General features: G+C 34.9%; 3 protein-coding genes across 13 annotated transcripts; 2 read left to right on the top strand and 1 right to left on the bottom strand.

The window, feature by feature from the left end:
* Positions 1-7,703: 7,703 nt before the first annotated feature.
* LOC125190369 (probable LRR receptor-like serine/threonine-protein kinase At2g23950) lies at positions 7,704-11,538 on the top strand. The gene is made up of 11 exons (XM_048087651.1): positions 7,704-8,282; positions 8,358-8,490; positions 8,570-8,641; positions 8,746-8,889; positions 9,001-9,072; positions 9,191-9,250; positions 9,440-9,540; positions 9,644-9,778; positions 9,863-10,213; positions 10,505-10,884; positions 10,997-11,538. Exons 1-11 carry the CDS (start codon positions 8,210-8,212, stop codon positions 11,351-11,353), a joined length of 1,878 nt encoding a protein of 625 aa, XP_047943608.1. The 5' UTR covers positions 7,704-8,209; the 3' UTR covers positions 11,354-11,538.
* A 951-nt stretch (positions 11,539-12,489) lies between these two features.
* LOC125188539 (protein FAR1-RELATED SEQUENCE 5-like) lies at positions 12,490-21,227 on the bottom strand. Of its 7 annotated transcripts, none has more exons than XM_048085460.1 (5): positions 21,092-21,205; positions 20,678-20,754; positions 19,942-20,070; positions 17,795-19,783; positions 12,490-12,544 (listed from the first exon to the last, which is right to left on the bottom strand). In XM_048085460.1, exons 2-5 carry the CDS (start codon positions 20,712-20,714, stop codon positions 12,531-12,533), a joined length of 2,169 nt encoding a protein of 722 aa, XP_047941417.1. In that variant the 5' UTR covers positions 20,715-20,754; positions 21,092-21,205; the 3' UTR covers positions 12,490-12,530. The 7 variants fall into 7 exon arrangements, with proteins under 7 accessions (XP_047941417.1, XP_047941415.1, XP_047941416.1 ...); XM_048085458.1 differs by lacking the exon at positions 12,490-12,544 and adding an exon at positions 17,185-17,491 and having other exon boundaries at positions 17,735-19,783; XM_048085459.1 differs by lacking the exon at positions 12,490-12,544 and adding an exon at positions 17,185-17,410 and having other exon boundaries at positions 17,735-19,783.
* LOC125188540 (NADH--cytochrome b5 reductase 1-like) lies at positions 12,540-17,145 on the top strand. Of its 5 annotated transcripts, XM_048085467.1 has the most exons (12): positions 12,591-12,737; positions 12,827-12,895; positions 13,314-13,450; positions 13,592-13,636; positions 13,849-13,990; positions 14,108-14,198; positions 14,332-14,409; positions 15,109-15,189; positions 15,309-15,392; positions 15,549-15,614; positions 16,068-16,154; positions 16,243-16,543. In XM_048085467.1, the coding sequence occupies exons 3-12, from the start codon at positions 13,330-13,332 to the stop codon at positions 16,345-16,347; spliced, it is 900 nt and encodes a 299-aa protein (XP_047941424.1). In that variant the 5' UTR covers positions 12,591-12,737; positions 12,827-12,895; positions 13,314-13,329; the 3' UTR covers positions 16,348-16,543. The 5 variants fall into 5 exon arrangements, with proteins under 5 accessions (XP_047941425.1, XP_047941426.1, XP_047941422.1 ...); XM_048085465.1 differs by lacking the exon at positions 12,827-12,895 and having other exon boundaries at positions 12,562-12,755; XM_048085468.1 differs by lacking the exons at positions 12,827-12,895; positions 16,068-16,154; positions 16,243-16,543 and adding an exon at positions 17,023-17,145 and having other exon boundaries at positions 12,540-12,755.
* Positions 21,228-22,346: the final 1,119 nt, after the last annotated feature.

The following is a 22,346-nucleotide window of genomic DNA, read 5'->3' as shown; positions in this document are numbered from 1 at the left end:
TATGCTGTAATTTTTTTAGAAGAAAAATATATTGCATTTTTTCAAAATGAGGGTTATCAAATACGAGTAAATGATAGTAGGGTTTCCCTAAAAAATGATACTAGGATTTGAATAAAATTAAAATGTTAGGCTTTCGGCGAGATTTACACCTAAAGTTCCTTAATCTGCAGATTTTAAAAAATCTGATCTTTATTGGCTTTATTCTTTGCGTGAAAATGAAAAGAAAATAGTGGGTCAAACCTTTGCTACACTTCAATAATAATTGTCTGGACTTTGCTGAGTTATAATTATACATTCCCTAATGTGTACTAAATTTGAAATATGTAGTATACTAATTATGGCTTTTCACTTTGTCCTATGACTTGAAGCCTTTAGCATGTTTGTTCCAAAAAGAGTACCTTAATTTTATTTGTCAAGATTGTATAATTAGAGTTTTAAAATATGCTGACAACCTAGTTTTTTTTATTATGATGATAGTACATGTTATAGTAATAATAACGATAATAATTATTTATTAGAAAAATAAAAAGTACATATATGTATAGTGTGAAGAATTTCACAAAAAATTAAATGACAACCTAGTTGATGGCCTTGGAAAAGGATTTTTCACATCTAAATTAAATAAAATGTGGTTGGATATATACTATTATTTTCATAATTAAATTAAAACTTCATGTTCATGAGATGCGACTGGACAATTATTATAACACCTAAACTTGACTTAACCCGAATCATATCATACACCTCGAAATTAAGCATAAAATAAACCGCATTAACACAAATTTTTACCACTAACATAGAATTGAGGTATTGCTAGCTAGACCTACACACTCATCATCCACTCATTTCATTTTACAATTCACAATTATTGACCAAATTATGCAATTTATTATCACTCCTTTTTGGCATATTCTCTCTCTAATTCGGAACCATTCTTTGTAAATTGTATTGTGGTTACAAGCTAAAATCATTGTTTGGAATTTATTTGATGCCCACAATTTTCCTATTTTTATTTCATTTTTTTGGAAATTTTAATATACTACCATTATTATGATAACCCGACAAAATAATAGTATGTAATAAAAATAGTTGACATGGGCCTGATTTAGTTAAACTAGGGCCTTATCCTTTTGAGCTCTTTCCAAATACAATTGGAAATCTTTTCCTGGAAATAGGAATCTATGTAAAAACAAAATCGTAGATTGTCAAATATAAAAGATTACGTTAATTATGTATAGGAACGCAAAAATTGATTAACTCACCAACAACAGTTGTATTTTTCGTATCACACAAACTTCTTGAGTTGGAGAACAACAAATCCAACCAACTTAGTACTCCTACTAACTAAGTTCTTTTCATTTCAACAAACATGCAACTATGTTGTCCACTTCCACCTGCAAAAAAACATGAACAAATGGCCTGCATTCATAAAATTTAAACTATTCGAGTATATTAAATGATAATGTTATTTGAGAATATATATCACTCCTATTTAAAAAGAAAATAAAACACCAAAATGTATATTTTTACTAATAAAGTTAGGACCCTCTCACCCGGATCCACACTTTCCTTCTCCAATTATGAAAAAATAATAATGCGTGACTAAGAAAATTAAGCCTTTCGCTCAAAGAAATAAAAGTAATTCACTTTATCACTTATGAAGTTAGATTCAAATTTGAATGCATCTATCACCAAATTTTACATACAGAATTAAGATCACCTCCCCTTTTAGCAAGAAAGGGAAGTAATATATAGACATATTAAGCTATAGTAATAATTGTATTAAATTAATGTTTAATTATTTAATAAAAAAGAAATCAAGTAGGGGAAAAGTGGTAGTGTATGATATGACAATAAATACCTACTAGTGGCCTAAAGAGAAATACTATTAATATTTAAATAAAAGATGTGGTGTGGTTAAAAAGAGGAAAGGCACAGAATAGTACCTTTCTTCTTTACAATTTTACCCTCACAAATTGGATTTATGCCTTGTTTGGTTGCAGAATCAATTCCAAGTTCCAACCAATGGGAATTGGTATAGAAGAATAAACGCACTCCAACAAAGATTTTCATTTCCAATTTCCCATAAGTTTTGGACTTATTTATCTAAGTACTTACCTCATGCGGGATGCAATTACTTTGAAAATAAATAAAAATACAACAATAGTAAAATGGATTTTATTCGAAAGCACAAGTTGACGAGGGATAGATTAGTATTTTTAATTTTAAGTAATACAGTAATATTATGATTCCTTTGGAGTTGATTTTTATATCAAAATTATAAATTCAATTAAGCCTTTAATTTGTGATGCATATTTTATGGCGAATAAAATTTTATAAAGTGAGAAGTGAGAACGAATCAAAATGAAAGGAAAAAAAATTGAAATTAAAAAACTCTATACCTTGTCACTATGCATATTAATTTTTTTGGAGAAAAAAAAATAAATGTGCATAAATTGTACTACATGTACATAATATCCTAATTACTGATGATTGGAATATGTTTAGGCGGATATGGATAATATTTAAGCAGTGACAATTTTAAGAAAAACATGTGGTCAACGTCAAATTCTATTGTGGTAAGTGGATAAATGATCTCGTGTAAAAAAGTGTGTCAAATAATTTTTGTTTTGTTGTAAATAAATTGAAATGAAAGAATAAAATATAGTAAGTGGGAGTACATAAAATAGAAAAATGGGCAAATTCTCGTGGATGGACGAAATTGGCAATTTCACATACTATTGTGTGAACGATTTATTGTCTATTGCTATAAAAAAAATGCAATAGAGTTGGACGTTGACATTCTATTAAAATGAAAATAAACACTACTCCTACTATATAAATTGGTGCATTTCTCAAGCATCATTTTTGGTTTTTACTTTATCAATTACTGAATTGAGCAAAGAGTGGAAGAACATGGACATATCATTCCCAATTTTGACATTCTTGTTTTATTACAAAGTCTTTTCACGTTCACCAATACAATCATTTAATTCCGTGACCAAAAATATAAAAATTGACACGTGAAACCACCACTGAAGATGATTATTTTATCCAACGTAGTATTATTAATTATATATCCATATACTATTACGAAAGCTAATACAGTATCATGAGTATATATTTATGTATTTTCATGAATAGACAAAGTGAGATGTATGGTGCTTGGTGCATGAGACAAATGTGTGATTCGGGTGATTTAATTGAAAAATGTATGTGGAAGAAAGATGATCGATTAATTGATACACCATATTAATGTAATGTGTTTTAAATATACTAACTTTTTGCTTGACTAATACTCCCTCTGTTTCATAATAATATAGGGGCATTTTTTCATTTCTGTCCGTTCCATAGTAATAGAGTCATTTCCCTTTTTAGTAAAAGTCAACACATTTTTCCACACCTACTTTACCCTCTCTTACTTTTTTCTTTCTTCTTCATCTCTCTACCTTTTTCATTTTCCACTTTATTCTCTCTTTACTTAACTCACCTAACACAATTTTTCTTAATCTTCATGCTGAAAAGTTTTGCCTCCATTACTATGGAACGGAGGAAGTACCTTGAAATGAGATTTGAATCTCTTGAGAAATGTTCAATAAGACTTATGATTCATTCATTTAAGATATTGGAAATATTTATATTTTGAAATGTAATATGTAATGTACTCCATATAACAATGTTATGCTACATTGTTAATCCTATAAATTAATTAAAATAAAAGATCAATGTGTTTTTTTTTCTATAATGCACTTGATAAAAATGAATAAAAAACAATAAATTATATACTTCTTTGATTTTTTAAATATTTTATAATGTATTAGAATCAAACTAATTATATATATAAAAAAAATTATTCTAACTATAGATTAAACGAGATTGATGCTTATGGATATACTCACACAAGATATGTAGCATAACATTATTTCTTATATACATTTGTTTATATATTTAAATTCTAATCTTATAAAAAATCAATATTAAAACACTAAAAAGCAATGAAACTAATTTGAACAAATCTAAATTGAAAAAAATAACTACCATTAGAGCATCCGCAATGGTGCTTAGGCCAGCCATTCTCTCCCCTGCCACGTCAGCAACACTAAAAAATCCACCTGCCAAAATCAGATTTAGGCCACCTATAGGCCAGCCGCAATAAAAATAATTCAAAATATACTACATTTACGGAATTAAAATTACGATTAAAATACGGAATTAAATTTACGACACATATACGGGAAAATTCATTAATTGCATTTAAAAAAGTTACATAGATAAAAAAAAATTACATGCATAATAAAGAAAAAAAACTATCGTCGTGCAATCCTCCGTGCCCACAACTCTTCAATTATATCCTTTTGGAGTTGAATATGAACATCCACTTGGCGCATGTTGGCAAATTCCTGAAGGCGGCCGACTCCATAGAGAGGTACCCCACGTCGTACACTAGGGGTGGCCGTTCCGTGGCTTGGACCGGCTTCATCATCACCGACCCAACTAGTCGCTTGTACGCCTTCGTCTTCGACAATCATGTTGTGAAGGATAATGCAGGCGTACATTATCTGGGAAACGCATCCGACATCCCACAAACGCGTTGGACCCTTAATTGCCGCCCATCGAGACCGGAGCACACCAAATGCGCGCTCCACGTCCTTGCGCGCCGACTCCCTGTCGTTGCGCAAAGTAGGCCTTCTTTTCATCACTTGTTTGTCGGATTGTTTTCACAAAGACCGGCCACCGAGGGTATATCCCATCCGCCAAGTAGTAGCCCATATCATGCCGGTTGCCGTTGGCCACAAATGAGACGGCTGGACCGACGCCCTGACACTTCTCGTTGAAGAGGGGAGACGAGTTCGGGACGTTGAGGTCGTTGTTCGACCCGGCTACCCCAAAATACGCATGCCAGATCCACAGCCGTAATCAGCTACGGCCTCGAGGATTATCGTGGGGTTCTTTGACTTGTAGCCGGTCGTGTAGGCCCCCTTCCAGGCAGTCGGACAGTTCTTCCACTCCCAATGCATACAATCTATGCTGCCTAACATCCCGGGGAACCCATGCTTCTCCCCGTGCATCTGCATGAAATTCCGACAATCTTCGGGAGTAGGGCTTCGAAGGTACTGGCTCACCGAAAATGCCGATCACGCCCCCACGTAACTCCTTCGACATTTCGTGGCCGACGACTCACCGATGTGGAGGTACTCATCCCACATGTCTCGCCGCGCCTCCGTAGCCAACCGCCTGATTGCCGCCGTGCACTTTTGGATAGGGGTGTGGCCGGGTCTGCCAGCCGCATCGTGCCCGAAGCGGAAACACAGATATTGACGCTCCAATGCCCCAACGATGCGCATAAACAACTCCCTGCGCATTCTAAAATGCCGCCGGAACATGTTGGCGGGAAACCGCGGGTTCTCTGAAAAGTAGTCGTCGTACAGCCGCTGATGTGCATCTACGTGATCCCGATCAATCACTGCTCGGTGGTGGACAACTCATGGAGGGCGAGGTATCGCCTGGCTGTTCCACCATACGCATGTACCGCTCCATCTCGCGGTTCATGTAGGCATTCATAGCCTCGTTCATCCTCCGTTCGTACTCCTCAGCATCCCCACCACTACCACCACCGCTACCACCCGCGTTACTCATCGCGCGATGATGCTCTTGTACAGAAAGTTAGAGAGAGAAAACTCGTTAAAACAAGTGGTGCAAATGAAAATGAAACGAAAATCGCGTTTATATAGGTTTGTAAAAAAATAAACAAAACAAAACAAAAATCGGCGCTGGCCGATCGCTGGCCGATCGGGAAGTTACAATGGCGGCTAGCCGATCGGCTAGCGCATCGGCCAGCGCCCACCAATCGGCCAGCCCACGCCGATCGGCTGACCGGTTTACCGCTGGCCGCCTACAATGATTCGGCTAGCCGACCGGCCAGCGCGAAGAATCGACTAGCCGATCGCTAGCCGTCCATTGCGGATGCTCTTAATAATGGATAGAGAGAGTGTAGTGATTTATCAGTTTTAATCATAGAGAGCAAGGTTAAATCTCCATTGTCAAATCTCCTTTTTGCTATCCACTGAAAAAGAAAAGTATTTTGTTTTATATTTGTGGGGATAATTTCGAAGCTGGGTACGAATAATCACATCTGATCATCATGGCAAACAATTTGAAAGTTAAGCTTCATTAATTAATCAATTTTCTACTCGCACTTAATGACTTAATCTATTAATGTTTTACTTTAAGAGTGCAGTACTCCCTCCGTCTCATTAAAGATGACTCACTTTCCTTTATAGTTTGTCCCAATTAAGATGACCCATTACTTAAAATAGAAACACCTTTATCTCTATTTTATTCTCTCTCTCTCTTACTTTACTCTCTCCTCTCAACGCACAAAATAAATTTGAATAAAATCCTGTGCCGCCCAAGAAATGGATCATCTTCCTTGGGACGGAGGAAGTACATTAATAGTCTCTGATCTAGTTGCAAAATGTATCGATGGTCCCTAAATTTTTTTTATAATCTATTTGGTCTCTAAAAGTTTCATTTTTGGTACCTATCGGTCTTTTATCCCCCTCTGCATTTGAAAAATCTCCTAAATACCATAGATGACATTTTCGGTATCTGGAAATTACAATTTTGGTACTTCTTCAATCATGCAATTATTTTAGATATACATAAAAGCACCTTATACAACAAAAATATTTTCTTTTGAATTAATTCACTTAAATTATTTAAATAATTACTTGAATTTATAATGAAAAAATTACTATAGTTCACTTTAATATTTTTAGTAAAAAAATGTTACTTGCAAGAGTTCGCTTTAATTTATGTTAGACATAATTCACTTAAATTTTAATTATTATATTTAAAAAATATTCTTCACTATACTATATTTTATGTTTATAGTAACATTTAAGTATTTTAAGTAATATATTTTTAAATAAAAAATTACTATAATTCACTATAATATTATTTCTTCTCAAATTTAAAAATTTTTAGTAAAAATGAATCCGACAAAGATTTTCTATAATTCACTCTAATATTTATATTTAAAACTATTACTATTAAGTACTCCCTCCGTCCCATAAAAGTTGAGTCGTATTCCTTTTTAGTCCGTCCCAACAAAGTTGAGTCATTTCCCTTTTGAAGAAAAGACAAAACATCTAATCACTCTTTTTTTTATTCATCATTTACTTTACTCTCTCTTATCTTTCCTACTTTTTTTCATCTCTCCTATTTATTTAATATAAATTCTTAATCTCCGTGCCCAAAAATTTTGTCTCAACTTTTATGGGATGGAGGGAGTACTATAATATTTTCTTCTCAAATATATAGATTAATATGTATAAAAAATAATATTTAATTTTAAAAATAAATAAAGCATAATTAAAACATATAGTTTCTTATTTAAAATTTTGAAATCATAAAGCATTAAATATTATTCAAATGAAAGTATAATTGAGCTTATAAAAGAAAATGGTAATGGTGATGAAAGAAAAAATAAAAAAATTAAAAGAAGAGTAGAAAGGTCCAAAATATCCTAGATCTTCAAATATTCACACTAGTGCCAAGGGTTACTTTAGTCATATTGTACTAAAAATGATAAAAAAATTTTAAAGTCCTGATGCATTGCTTTAATAAATTCCATCTAATGACTTCTTCTTTCTCGTATAACTGCTATCTCTCTCTCACACACATAAACACCGTGAGGAACCAAATTTTGGAAAAAAAAGTGGAATAAAGCAGCAGAGGAGAGAAGAAAATGCAAAAAGTGTGGATAGAGAGCAACCAACCATGGTAGTTAATGAGGGGTTTAAGCCAAGTTTAGGGAGAAAAGGGAAAAAGAGACAAGCTTTGGAAAGAGGATAGAGAGAGAAGGAGATGTCAGTACCTTTTTAGTACAGACCATACATACACACGCATTTACAGAGAATGCACCTTTCTTTTCTTCCTTGTTTAATTTTTGTTGAGCGAGAAAGAGTCTCACAAATTCAAATGGAGAGCATCAATAAAGCGCGTCTAAAAATACTCAAAACAGAATGGCTTGCATTTAAAAGATACCCACTTTATACCATGTTTTATACTGATAAATAAATGGAAATAGAGAGAGAGAGAGGCAGAGGCAGAGGCAGAGGCAGAGAGGGAGAGTTAAAAGAGAACATTCGAAATACATGATGGTTTCAGTGAAAGAGATGTTGTGAAGTGCGGCTGCTCTCTCATCATGTCTCTCTCTCTCATTCTTCTCCTCTTCTTCCTCACCTCCGCCCTTTCTTTCGAACCTCGAAATCCTGAAGGTCGGTATTTTACTCATCCATTCATCTTCTTTTCTTTCACTAACAATTTTTTTATCTTTTTTTTCTTTCAATTAGTTGAAGCTCTTACTGCAATAAGGGAAGGTCTGAATGATCCACATGGAGCTCTCACCAACTGGGATGAAGACTCCGTCGATCCTTGCAGCTGGTCCATGATTACTTGCAATTCCGACAACCTCGTCACTGCCCTGTCAGATTTCACTCTCTCTCTCTCTCTCTGTTTCTCCTCCTTCAACATTCATTTTGACAATATGTGTGTTTTTTTGCAGAGGAGCGCCTAGCCAGGGATTATCAGGATCCTTGTCTTGGATGATTGCAAATCTCACAAATCTTAAACAAGTGTAAACAAACAGCCAACTCTTTTCCTTTTTCTTACTTCCAATAAATTAATGGTTTGAGTTTTGGAAGTGATGGTGGCTTTTGCCTTTTGAAATTCCCAATGCAGATTGCTGCAAAACAACAATATCTCTGGGCGCATTCCCAAAGAGTTAGGCTATCTTCCAAATCTTCAAACCTTGGATCTCTCCAACAACAAGCTGCTTGGACATATCCCTCAATCCTTTGGTTTCTTGAATCATTTGCACTATCTGTGAGTTTCTATTTTGTTTTCGCTGCTTCATCATTTTTTTATTTCAAATATTTTGTTTGACTATATTTGTGCTGCTCTTATTGTTATTGTTATTTGTCTTGTCATGGACAGGAGATTAAACAACAATAGCTTGAGTGGCTCTGTTCCTCTGTCCTTGGCCAGTCTTCCTCAACTTGCTTTCTTGTGAGTATTCATCTCACTTTCTTTTTTTTTCTTTGTACATGCTAAATTTTGTTGTTATATAGTAGAAATCAGGGTGGAGATTTGGTTTCACGTGTGAATTTTGGTTGAAATATTTCAGGGATTTGTCCTTCAACAATCTCAGTGGACCTGTGCCCACTTTTCCCACAAAATCATTTAAGTATGTTCTCCTCTTGCAGAATTTCTTCACTTAATCATCATGTTGCTTTCATACTTATGTTACTGTCATATTATGGCAAATCTTGGTTTATGCATGCATGTAACAATTCTGTACAGTTTGTTTTGCTTCCTTCACTTGTTAACTTTTCAGGTTATCATGCCTTTAGTAATTAGTACTATGCCGTTGCAGTATTCAGGGAAATCCTCAAATTTGTGGAAGCCACTCTTCTGAAAAATGTTCTGGATCTAATCTTGCTAGCCCCCTTGCATTTTCAAGAACTCAATCTTCAGGTTTGTTAGTGATTCTCTGTTTTGTGAAGTGTGTGCGCACACGCCCATACGCAGTATGTTGCTATAATCCAGACATCTTTTTCTTTATTCTCGCGTTTTCCAGGAAGAACCAACTCTAAGAGGCTAGGGATTGCACTAGGAGTGAGCCTAGGCTTTGCCTGTGTTCTAATCGCTGTGTTCGGGTTTCTCATCTGGAGAAGAAGCAAGAATACGAAGCAATCCATTTTAAATCTCACAGGTGGATTGATCTTTCAATGCATTCCATTGAAAACTCGCACATTTGTTGTCTTGTATAATAAATTCCGTAAAACTATGTTTGCAGATGTGCAAGAAGATGACCTTGATCTTACAAGATTAGGAAACCTTAGGAACTTTACATTCAAAGAGCTGCAGCATGCTACTGACAATTTCAGCTTGAAAAACATACTCGGGGTTGGAGGATTTGGCAATGTGTATCGAGGGAAGCTAGGAGATGGGGCCGTGGTGGCAGTGAAACGACTGAAAGACTTGACGGGAACTACAGGGGAATCACAGTTCAGAACTGAGCTAGAGATGATCAGTTTAGCAGTTCATCGCAATCTGCTTCGCATAATAGGCTACTGTGCCACCCCAAACGAGAGGCTTCTTGTGTATCCTTATATGTCTAATGGGAGCGTGGCATCCAGACTTAGAGGTATGAATTTTAAGCCCTTTTTAGGTAAAAAGGCAAATAGCTAGTAGTATGATTTTGGCTCCTAATCTGCTTTATTTGTTATAACATGACAGAAGAAATCATCATCTGTGATCTTTATAGGGCCCATTTCAACTGCAATGAATCTATATCATGATATCAGACTATCTGCTTTAATTTGATCTAATGGATTTGTCATGTAAATTAGGACACTGAGATTTTAAAAGGATCCTATGTAGGATTTCTTTCTGAAACACATGAGGTGTTAAAGAAATGCTTCTCACTTTGACACAGGGAAACCGGCTCTAGATTGGACGACGAGGAAGAAGATTGCAGTGGGAGCTGCAAGGGGACTGCTGTATCTCCACGAGCAGTGTGATCCGAAGATAATCCACAGGGACGTGAAGGCTGCAAACGTGCTGCTAGACGAGCACTATGAGGCCGTAGTGGGTGATTTTGGGCTTGCAAAGCTGCTGGATCATGGCGAATCCCATGTGACCACAGCAGTACGTGGCACGGTTGGACACATTGCACCTGAGTACCTCTCCACGGGCCAGTCATCTGAGAAGACCGACGTCTTTGGCTTTGGCATCCTACTGTTGGAGCTCATCACCGGAATGAGAGCCCTTGAGTTTGGCAAATCAGCCAACCAGAAAGGAGCTATGCTAGAATGGGTACTAAGTACTAACCTATTTCATCATGCTACATAAAATACAACATTTTCTATCAACTGCCCTTTTTTTTATTTCTTGACATATTAGTAATGTAAGTGTTGGTTGGTCTTAGGTTAAGAGAATACAGCAAGAAAAGAAAGTGGAGCAAATGGTAGACAGAGAGCTGGGGATGAGCTACGATGAGATCGAGGTAGGGGAGATGCTACAGGTAGCTCTGCTCTGCACACAGTACTTGCCAGCTCATCGTCCTAAGATGTCCGAGGTTGTAAGGATGCTTGAGGGCGATGGCCTGGCCGAGAAATGGGCAGCGTCCCACAGCTTCATTCATACCACTAGAAGCTTCTCAGGCAAGAGCAAGTCTCATTCCCATGAGGAGCTCGACCATGATCAGTCGAGCTTATTTGGGATGACGAACACCATGGATGACGACTATGATGCTCATTGCATGGAGCTTTCGGGTCCGAGGTAGAAGGAGTGGGTAGTTAATAAATGATTTTAGTTTTTCAGTCATTTGGAAAGAAAGAAAATGGAAACTAGGTTGGCTTTGGTTTTTGGAGGAAAGTGAGGAATAGTAGTAGTCGTATATGTTTTGCATGCCTTGTTGTTTCAGAATGATTATATTTTTGTGATGTATATATAGTTTCTTTTGATGTCTGTTTCGATTAGTTGATGAAAGTCAGTTTAGAAGCTTTACTTTTGTTTGTGTTTTTTTTGTGTGTGGGGAAGCACATGAATGTATTGCAACTAGCAATAGTGTTGAGGAAAAGAAAAAAGAAAAAGGCAAAGGCATATGCCAAAGGGAAAGGTTGGAGAGAAGCTTTTGACTTAAAGTTGTGAGGGTGGTTATGAGCTGTGCCTTGTGGTTACTATTGTTAGTAGGGTTAGGGTTGGGTGAGGCATGTAATTATTCTGAAGATCTAAATCATCTCTTTTTTCTCTGAGGCCATGTAATAATAAAAAAAGAATTACTATATGATACCGAGTACTAAATTACAAAAACATCTTTGTATCCTAAGACAAAATAATGAAAATATGGATTATCCTATAAGTAATAAATGTGACAATTGACAATTATCCTGAACAAAAGTAGCACTATCACTAAGATTAAAGGCATTTATTTTATTATGAGCCTATAAAATGAGGGCTTCAAGCACAAATTTTAGCCATATGCTTAAAATACACTGGTAGTAGAAGAGTAACAGAAGGCCTTTACAAAAACATGAAATTATTGTTTGATAAAACATAGTATATCTTAAAATTTGCTTGCACCATGATTCCTCAATCAAGCCAAACTAAATCAGAATACCAAAAGGCATCAACAGATGTATCAAACAGATGCTCCCTATATGCCAAACTTATGATAGTATGCTAAGAATTGAGAAACAAGTAGTAATATCCAATAGAGCAACAACTGGAACGACTATAATTTAATGTTGCTTAAGCAATAAACATATCAATATGGATGGATTATACCTTTTGTTATTCATGTATTTTCCCATCAAATAAATAAAAGTCATATAAGAAGCACAAAAACAGGAAGTATAGTTTAATGTAAGGAAAATTGTTCTGAAACAACTCACTTCAAAAAATAATACTCCTTTTCATTGATTGGAATCTGATTAGGAGTTCTGGTGCCAAACTTCTTTTCATTGATTGGAATCTGATGCATCACTAGTCTTCTTCTTCTTACTTTTCTGAAGATGTGAAGGATCCAACATATCATAAGATGAGCTTGAAATTTCAGTTTCATCTGTTGCATTCCTTGTTTGCCATGTAGTCTCCAATGCCTCAAGAGCTGATGTCATAGCATTCAATCCATCCTCAATGATTGCTCTTGCCTCTTCATTATCTTGGTCCTTTAGAACAAGATTGTAATACTTTTTCACCATTTTCTGTCTCCAAGTAGCTGAACTTTTATCCTTCTCAAACATCCCTGATGCAGATTTATCCCATAAATCTTGTTTGGCGAATTTTGTCCATCTTCTCTTAATATAGCACTCTGGTATTTGAGGTATAGAATGAACATGCATAATTCTCAAGCAATGGCAACACAAATTACTATAGTCCACATTCCTCGAATCTCTTACCAAAAAATCCATATATAGATTTCTTGAAAACCTCAAATAACCATTCAAATGACTCAGTCTTCTCATTTGTCGGAAGTCCTACGATTACTCCATCTCATTCTCACCTATAAAACAATAGATCCCTTTTCACATTCCCAATTTTCTCAAGATTCTCTTTTTTCTAGCCTAGAATGCGTTGTGTTTTAATTTACCAGTAAAAAAACTATTAGTGATCACATCTACAATGATTTGCTTAGTCACGCACCCATTTCCTTGTTTTTTCAATCTTACATCCGTATTTACGATATGTATTGGGATTTAGCATCTCTCTCAATAATCGAACTCCTTTCCCTTTAATATTAGGTGTTGTTTTAGCATTATGGGTGCGATGGAATTCTTGGGAACACCTGGAGGTCAACTGTCCATAGCCGTTGCAGTTGGTCTCGTTGGTGTTGGTGTTGGTGCTGCTTATTTCTTGTTATCATCGAAGAAGCCCAAAGGTTTTCATTTTATATTGTTGATGTTTTTTTGTTTGCTAAACAGTGTTTCATAATTGGTCTTCAAGATTGTGTTTTTTCTACTTATTGTTTTATGCTTTTTTTAGCTGGTGTCGAACTTGAGATTATTAATCTTGTTTATAGAAGCTCAAGAGAGAACTGGACATGACTATTGTGGCTTGGCTTTTTGTAAGTGTATGACTGTATTTTCATTTAAATTTATGTATGGAGCATCCGAGCTTGATCTTTAAAAAACAGGCTTTTGGAGAGCAAATTCATGTGATGTATCCAGTAGTATCTCCTTAACTATTTGGAAAATAGTACACAATGATGGATTCTTGCCAAACATAAGATCGTTTAGGTCATATTTTCTACTTGATTTAGTATCTTGTGGTGGACAGTGTGCTTGGATCCCGATAAATTCAAGGAGTTCAAGCTGGTCAACAAAACATACCTTAGTCCTAATGTGGCTAAGTTCAGATTTGCTCTACCTACACCAACCTCGGTATTTGGACTTCCTATAGGCCATCACATAATTTGCAAGTCAGTTTCCATCTTAGTTTTGTGCTCATGATTTCTTTCTACTAAATTCTTTCGTGGATTACTAGTCCTGGTTTTTACTTACTACTGCTTAATTACTTTGTTGTCTTATACTCGAAGGGGTAAGGATAGACAAGGTGGAGTTGTCATCAAACCTTACAATCCGATAACTTTGGATTCTGATGTTGGATATTTTGAGCTGGTTATCAAGGTGCATCTTCTTTCCGTTGGGCATCCCTTTTGTTTTGTTATGTATCTTTATACATACTCATCGACGCTTTTTTTTCGGGTTTTTTGTCTGTGTTGGCTGACTTTTTATGTATATTTTACTGACATTATGCTAGATGTATCAACATGGAAGAATGTCCCATCATTTTGGGACAATGCACGAAGGAGACTATCTGGCTATAAAAGGACCAAAGGTATCTTCTGTCCTACTATGGTCTCTTGTTAAGCATTCATGAAGAGATGCAACTTAATCGAATTGAGAAAATCCCTCCATTGCTTCCCTCAGGCAGTGAAAGCCAAAGTATAGGGGGAAAATGGGGTGGGGGTTTAGATGGAATGATCCCAATGCACTTTTTGAGTTGCTCACCTTTTCACTCTGAATTAATGTAATCTTTGCTTCTTCACTCTAACTAATTCGTGAAGTAAGAATCTCTTTTAGTTAGAAGGGATACTGAGCCCATCAAGTCAATCTCGTGGTACTTCTATGTTCCGTTTGGAGATATAAAAGCTTGTTTGGCTTAAAGATTCACATGGTCACTGCATCGGCATATCATGGCCTTGTACCCTCATAAGATCCTCTAAGACTTAGTAGTATATACCTTCTTGAGATTGTTAAGCAAATTATTTCGATTTAAATTTGTTACACTTCCATTTCTGTAGGTGGGAGATATTTAGGCTAATCATGGTAGACCATATGCAATTCCGTCACTAAGTAAATATGCACGAATTTAGCAAGCTTACTTTTACCATTTTAAAAATTGTTGATGTTAAAATGAAATCACCTATGAGCCTTCATGTAAATCTTTAATGCTCATTTGAAGAATCTCTCATATTGCTTCTCTGGATGATTGAGTTAATATTTGAAACTTTTTGCTATATTCTGTTGTCGTTAGGGCCATTTCAAGTATCAACCAAATCAAGTGAGAGCATTTGGAATGATTGCTGGAGGTTCTGGAATTACCCCAATATTTCAGGTCTATATTCACCATTCTCTCTCTCTCTCCCCCCTCTGTATTTTAGGGGGGGTGATTGATGATGAATCAAATGGAATCACAATGAACAATGTCTTCATAGTTCTTGTTTTTGTGAACAGGTTGCTAGGGCAGTTCTTGAAAATCCCAGTGACAAAACAAAGGTTTACCTGATTTATGCTAATGTTAAGGACATTCTCTTGAAGGTGATATATAGTATATCATATAGAATCTACATCATATAATTGCTAAAAAAACATCAAGAATCACTTCAATAACTTGTACTGTTGGATTTATTCTGATGGAGTGCATAGAGTTGTGTATGGTCTCAACTCTCATGTAGTTTTATTTGTCGGTTTCAGAATGAATTGGATAATCTTGCAAGAACATACCCTGATGGATTCAAAATCTACTACGTGCTCAAGAAAGTAAGTTTACCACTCATTAATTTGTTGAATTTGTTGTAAATTCTCCTAGTCATTATCCTTGTCACCTGAATTACTGGAAATATGCTTAATTATATTGCATTGTGTACTGTTTTACACGAAAAGATGATTACTGTAGATGTGGTTAAAAATCAAATGGTTTGTTAAAATCTTCAAATTTGGATATTTATTCCCATACGAGCTTATAAAATGCCAACTTATCATCATACCCTCTTAATGTGAACTGAGCTCGTATGAGTATGTGTCGAGCCAGCGATATACTCAATAGACGTCTCACTTTTAGCATGTCGGAAAACATTAACTAACTTTGAGTTGAGATAATCAGATACTGAAATAGGTATACTGAAAATTCATCTAATTTCCTCAGAAAGACATGTTGAGTAGTAGTACAAAACCGGCACTCACACTTCCTGTTGCTTGTTTGAACTTTTTCAGCCTCCTAAGATATGGGAGGGAGGCGTTGGATTTGTATCAAAAGAGATGATTCAAGCTCACCTCCCACCTCCGGCTTTTGACATCCATGTTTGTGAAATCTAAGTTACATTACAACTGCAGCCTCTTGAGCACTAAGTTTGTCCTTTGTCACTAAGTTTGTCCTTTGTCTCTGCAGATGCTGAGATGCGGTCCGCCTTCCATGAACAAGGCCATGGCTGCCCATCTTAATGCTCTTGGCTACACCTCAAACACCCAGTTCGAGTTTGGCCTTCATATTTAGCAATCTTCATAGATATACAATAATGTTTTCTTCCAAAACTTGTTAAAATTCAGGAGCTATAAGCTTTACATGATACAGTGCTCGTTCCTTAAATGGGCCAAGATATAAGTCATCAAATGAATTTTTGTTTAGACATGTTTATGTTGTGAAAGTTTGGGTCGTGCTAGTTCGGTCCAAGGTGCCATTTTCGGTTCAATTTTCAGACCAAAGTATTTTTGCTAGCAGTTCTACTTAAAGCAATATGATAGTAACATTGCATAGCTGCAATGCACCCACTAAAATAACAAAGAAATGAGGAAAGATTATTGCTTGTACATTGAATTCTATAGCAATCATAGGGGGCCTATTCTACTTGTGAATTGTGTAAAGAAAAAGATAGTGGCAATAACTCATGAAGATTGATTATCACTCAAGATAAGATTAGAAGACGCATTTTCACAGTTTTAGACCATTGCTTTATATTTCATCATTAAAATAAACTGATGACAGAAAACAATTTCATGACTCGTCTTCACGGTTCCAATTTTGTACTTACACTAGAATAAGATAGTATTAGTAATAAAATTCTGAATTATTTGATCGTTTCTTCATAATTAATAAGTGGTTTATTAACATAGGCAAAATGAATGTAAAATCCTTTTCCTAAAAATCAATATTTCCTGAATGGCTGTTCAGATGATATGGCAGGCCGTCTCCCGCAAGGTTTCCGGCATCAGATGGAGGATGTGTGAGGCATGTAATAATTATTCTGAAGATCTAAATTATCTCTCTCTCTTTTTTTGAGGCCATGTTATAATAAAAAAAATATATATCATCAATTATATACTAATACCGAGTACTAAATTACAAAAACATCTTTGTATCCTAAGACAAAATAATGAAAATATGGATTATCCTATAAGTAATAAAAGTGACAAATTGACAATTATCCCGAACAAAAGTAACATTATCACTAAGATTAAAGGCATTTATTTTATTATGAGCCTATAAAATGAGGGCTTCGAGCTCAAAATTTTAGCCATATGCTTAAAATGCACTGGTATAGAAGAGTAACAGAAGGCCTCTGCAAAAAACATGAAATAATTGTTGGATAAAACAAATATCTTAAAATTTGCTTGCACCATGATTCCTCAACCAAGCCTACCTATATCAGAATACCAAAAAACATCAACATATATGCCAAACTTATGAAAGTATGGTAAGAATTGAGCAACAACTGGAACGACTATAATTTAGTTTTGCTTATGCAACAAACGTATCAATATGGATGGATTATACCTTTTTGGTATTCATGTATTTTTCCCATCAAATAAATAAAAGTCATATAAGAAGCACAAAAACAGGAAGTATAGTTTAATGTAAGGAAAATTGTTCTAAAACAACTTACTTCAAAAAATAATGTCTAATTAGGAGTTCTGGTGCCAAACTTCTTTTCATTGATTGGAATCTGATGCATCACTAGTCTTCTTCTTCTTACTTTTCTGGAGATGATCTATTCTTTGTTTTCGTCCCTTCGAATGTGAAGGATCCAACATATCATAATATGAGCTTGAAATTTCAGTTTCATCCGTTGCATTCCTTGTTTGCCATGTAGTCTCCAATGCCTCAAGAGCTGATGTCATAGCATTCAATCCATCCTCAATGATTGCTCTTGCCTCTTCATTTTCTTGGTCCCTTAGAACAAGATTGTAATACTTTTTCACCATTTTCTGTCTCCAAGTAGCTGCACTTTTATCTTTCTCAAACATCCCTGATGCAGATTTATCCCATAAATCTTGTTTGGCGAATTTTGTCCATCTTCTCTTAATATAGCACTCTGGTATTTGAGGTATAGAATGAACATGCATAATTCTCAAGCAATGGCAACACAATAGTCCACATTCTTCGAATCTCTTGCATGAGCAACTTACTGAAAAATCCACCGCATTAAAATTCACTTGGTAAGATGTGATCTCATCAGCCTCGGTTACATGATAAAGTTTAACATCATGTTCTTCAGACAAGAACCTGATTGAGGTGGAAATGGATTTCAGGAATTCTTTTTCAAAATCTTTAAAAATGGTCTGAGTATACACCTCAGACGCATGCTTGAGAAATCCAGTCAATGGTAAGCACGAGGTAGGCTTTTCTCTTGAACATTGGAGTTCATCATTCCTTTCGTTGCTTCTCCAACGCTCGACTATATTCTTAAAGATGATACACAAATCATTCAAGTTGGCTGTCTCTTTTGCATTGAATCCTATAGTAGTATTTATGCTTTCACTTTTTTGTGAAGATAGAATCCCAGCAGAAAAGATATCATTGTTGTATGCAGCGGACCACTTATGTCTTAAATCATACAACCTTTTAAACCAAGAGTTGTCTTGTAATCCGTAGATTGAAACCATGGACCTCCAACACTTCTCAAATTCATCGCCATTTCTACACCCAGTTACACACTTCTGAAATGCATCATGGAAGAACTTGTTAGCTTTTAATTTCTCAAACTCATTTACTCCATTTTGGTACAAATGCCATATGCACAGCCTGTGCATCGTCGTAGGAAAAACCTTTTTCTTTGCATTCCCAATTGCTTGGTCTGGATATGTAAACAATGTCATAGGACTTTGACCCTCCATAGATTTCTTGAAAACCTCAAATAACCATTCAAATGACTCAGTCTTCTCATTTGTCATAAATGCACAACCAAACATAACATTTTTCCAATGGTTATTTATCCCAACAAATGGTATACAAATCAAATTATACTTATTAGTTCTATATGCTGTGTCAAAGACGACAACATCTCCATATATCATATAGTCCTCTTTCATCCTCGAGTCTCTCCAAAAAATACTACATATTCTGCCGCCATCATCTAACTTAATTCTAAAAAAAAACTCTGGATCTTCAACACCTTGTTGGTATAAATTGTCAATTAGCTCCTGTGCATCCCCTCCTATTGAATTTATTTTCTCATGGCCACCCCCAACATCATGCGCCATGTATCTAAGTGAATCAACTTGTCTGGTTTCAGAAGAGATCATATCATCAATAACAATAGCCTTCTCAGTGTTAACTGGTCTTTGAGAACAATGCATGTAACTCCATTCTTTTCTAGAAAGTGGATGATTATGTTCTGTGTTATGATCAACTATTTCATACAAACAATCTGCATTCAGTTTTACCTTCAAGGAAGCCTTGCAATTTGTTCGTGTGATGAATGTAGTTTTATTTTTTCCTTCATTTGTTGAACTAGGGGTTCTACCCTTTCTAGTTCCTTCACATGAGCACACCATCCATTTCTGAACCAACACCCCAGCAACATTATATTTTGAAGTTGATCTTCTAACTCTAAACCCAATTTCAAGAGCATGATTGCAATATAGATCATATATATCTTCAACTTTTTCTCTCTTGAGACCCACCAAAGAACCAGATAAACATGTATTATCACCTATAACAAATAAAGCTACCATATCAAATACTATCATTCACTCTAAAGAGAAACATAATGACATTAAGACTGGTCTTAGATTCATTAGTATCTTTATCTTTTTACATTCATACATGTTTATTTTTCATCAAGTTAGTAAACTGAAATATAGATATTACCTTCATCATGTATCTTACTTTGTTCTTTTTCAGCACGAGAATCATCATATTTATCAGCAAAATCATGAACTACCCCATCCTGTTCTTTGTCGGTGTTAGATTGATCCCGCTCCTCATCAAAATCATTACCTTTGCAATTTTAAAAGGCAATAACAAGAAAAACTTAATAATTTATCATTGTTTATCATAACAAAGTGTAATTCATGATTTGGAAAAGAACCAATAGAAGCGCAATAAACTCCATCGGTGAAGGCAGCTTGACAAAATAACTTCTTCCCTCAAGAAATTCATTTTTATTTCATCAACTAATCACGAGAATTTTTTTCATCTACTGATTCCCTATTCTTATTCCACGATGAAATCTCTAGCGCTAGCCATTTGTAATCTTAGGAAAGCAAGTACAACTAGTGAGACTTTCATATTCCTATGAGCATGTTTTCTCTTATACATCAGTCATTGACTAACTCATGACTTCTTACTTTTCTTGATAAGGAAATAAAAGGATGCATTCATGGTTGTATTAGTATATACAGTGTGCAAAATGTTTCAAATAACATGCGTTTGTGGTCTGTGCCATTATGATGGACTGGGACAAGTCATATTCTTCTTAGCAGATATTTCCATGCTTAGCTGAAATAACAAATTTGCGTATCCAAAATTCCCACATGTAACAAGGGAAACCTATCATAAACCTTATATGCATCAACATCAGAAACATCAAACTCTGAGAAATTACCTTTCCGGTTGGTATTACTCTGTTCTTCAATTTCCATTCTTAGTTTCACAGCAATGGATAGTTAAGCTTATTCAGACCTGATAAACGATGAAAAAGTAAGACCAACAAAGTAGAGCATAACAAGCAATTCTACAAACACTTGGTGGGTGAAATCAATCATCAAGTACTTCTGTAATGAAGATAAAATTCATCTCACCAGTTTTTACAATTACAAATTAACCAATTCGAACTCATATGAAAACAGAGGAACGATAACCGCAATTAACATGCATGATTCAACGATAAAGAGTATAAAAACACACCAACTTCATTGAAGTATAAAAACACCCCAAATTACAAATTACAAATTACAATCACAAACCAATTTGGAGAGCAAAAGGTATGAATAAAAAGGCTGAAAAAATCAAGCTTTACCTCAAACTTCATGCCATCGTAGGAATGATTGGCACAGCAGAGTGGTGGTGGATGAGAAGGACTGGTGGAGAGCATATTGTCAGTTACAGCATGTGAGATTCTTTATTTTTTTTCTAGAAATTATGGGAGTTTCTTTATTTCAAAAAACTTACATTATCAGAAAGTAGACTTATATTAATCATTACGATTTCCATTTCGTGTACCACTTAATTATGCTCTCATGCATTTTATTGAATTTAATTTTATAGTAGCTTGTCCTGCGAGTTTGTAATTAGTGACACTAGTAAATTAATTCGAATTTATAAAGATAAAACAATGTCTACATCAAATAAAAAAAATAACTAATTAATTATGTAGTATAACAAAAATTTAATACTCCATTCAATGTATTTAATAAAATTATATAGTATAAAAATTACTTGTATATCATAATCAGTAATCAATAAATACAACAAAAGATCAAATAATTTACAAAGTGAATCTATTCTAATTATAAATCTTTATCACTACAATTACCATGATTACACCATTATATATTTATTTAAACACAAATAATAAACTCTAACAAAATCAATGACATTCTCTCACCTATAGATCCTGTATTTATGTATTTACAACATTTACTCACACATCAATCCGAAGAACATGGAATGCAATTCAGCACATAAAACGGGTAATCGATTTCACCAATGTACCATTGATTTCACCATAATTTTGTACTAGATCAGCCAATTTTTGCGTGTGTTAATCGTACTTAATCGCATAAGAAATAGATTCAAAATGGCACGCATTCCACCATTCAAAGTGTCATTAAAGAATCTAAAACTGGATTGGAAATTCAATATGCTTTTATTTTTATGATACATATAAGAATTTCTAACAAATCTGATATCTACGAAATAATTAAACATATAATATAGTTAGACTGACATACATGGATGCTCCTTAACAAAATAATGTACTGATTACATCATTTTTTTGCAAGAACAATGAATGGAATAATAGATTCGATGACGGAAAAAGATTGCTTTGAAATATGTCGTTGATAATTCCCCTTATATAGCCTTCATCTACGAAGATGAATATTCAGTTAATTTACAAAACCCTTTTACTTCCGCTTTCCTCCTTTATCACAAAGAATCAGAAAAAACTTTTCACTTCCGTAATTTTATTACTCCCCTCATCCTACTATAAGTGCATATTTTATTTTTGAATGTCTCATTCTAAATAACACATTTTTAAAAATAGAAACATT

The sequence above is a fragment of the Salvia hispanica genome, chromosome 5 (assembly GCF_023119035.1).
Source record: "Salvia hispanica cultivar TCC Black 2014 chromosome 5, UniMelb_Shisp_WGS_1.0, whole genome shotgun sequence".
In the NCBI taxonomy this organism is placed as follows: Eukaryota; Viridiplantae; Streptophyta; class Magnoliopsida; order Lamiales; family Lamiaceae; genus Salvia; species Salvia hispanica.
The sequence above is the reverse complement of the archived record's forward strand: the minus strand, read 5'-3'. Positions and strand labels throughout refer to the sequence as shown.

Excerpts from the sequence above, each read along its gene's own strand:
- LOC125190369 (XM_048087651.1), top strand. The coding sequence starts at position 8,210 with ATGTCTCTCTCTCTCATTCTTCTCCTCTTCTTCCTCACCTCCGCCCTT. Across the intron at positions 10,214-10,504 it reads CGTGGCATCCAGACTTAGAG|GGAAACCGGCTCTAGATTGG; the intron begins GTATGAATTTTA and ends ACTTTGACACAG. Across the intron at positions 10,885-10,996 it reads AAGGAGCTATGCTAGAATGG|GTTAAGAGAATACAGCAAGA; the intron begins GTACTAAGTACT and ends GGTTGGTCTTAG.
- LOC125188540 (XM_048085465.1), top strand. The coding sequence starts at position 12,709 with ATGATTGCTCTTGCCTCTTCATTATCTTGGTCCTTTAGAACAAGATT. Across the intron at positions 13,637-13,848 it reads CTATTGTGGCTTGGCTTTTT|TGTGCTTGGATCCCGATAAA; the intron begins GTAAGTGTATGA and ends TGTGGTGGACAG. Across the intron at positions 14,199-14,331 it reads ATTTTGAGCTGGTTATCAAG|ATGTATCAACATGGAAGAAT; the intron begins GTGCATCTTCTT and ends ACATTATGCTAG.
- LOC125188539 (XM_048085457.1), bottom strand. The coding sequence starts at position 20,714 with ATGGAAATTGAAGAACAGAGTAATACCAACCGGAAAG. Across the intron at positions 20,071-20,677 it reads GAGTAATACCAACCGGAAAG|GTAATGATTTTGATGAGGAG; the intron begins GTAATTTCTCAG and ends AAAATTGCAAAG. Across the intron at positions 19,784-19,941 it reads AAGTAAGATACATGATGAAG|GTGATAATACATGTTTATCT; the intron begins GTAATATCTATA and ends TATTTGTTATAG.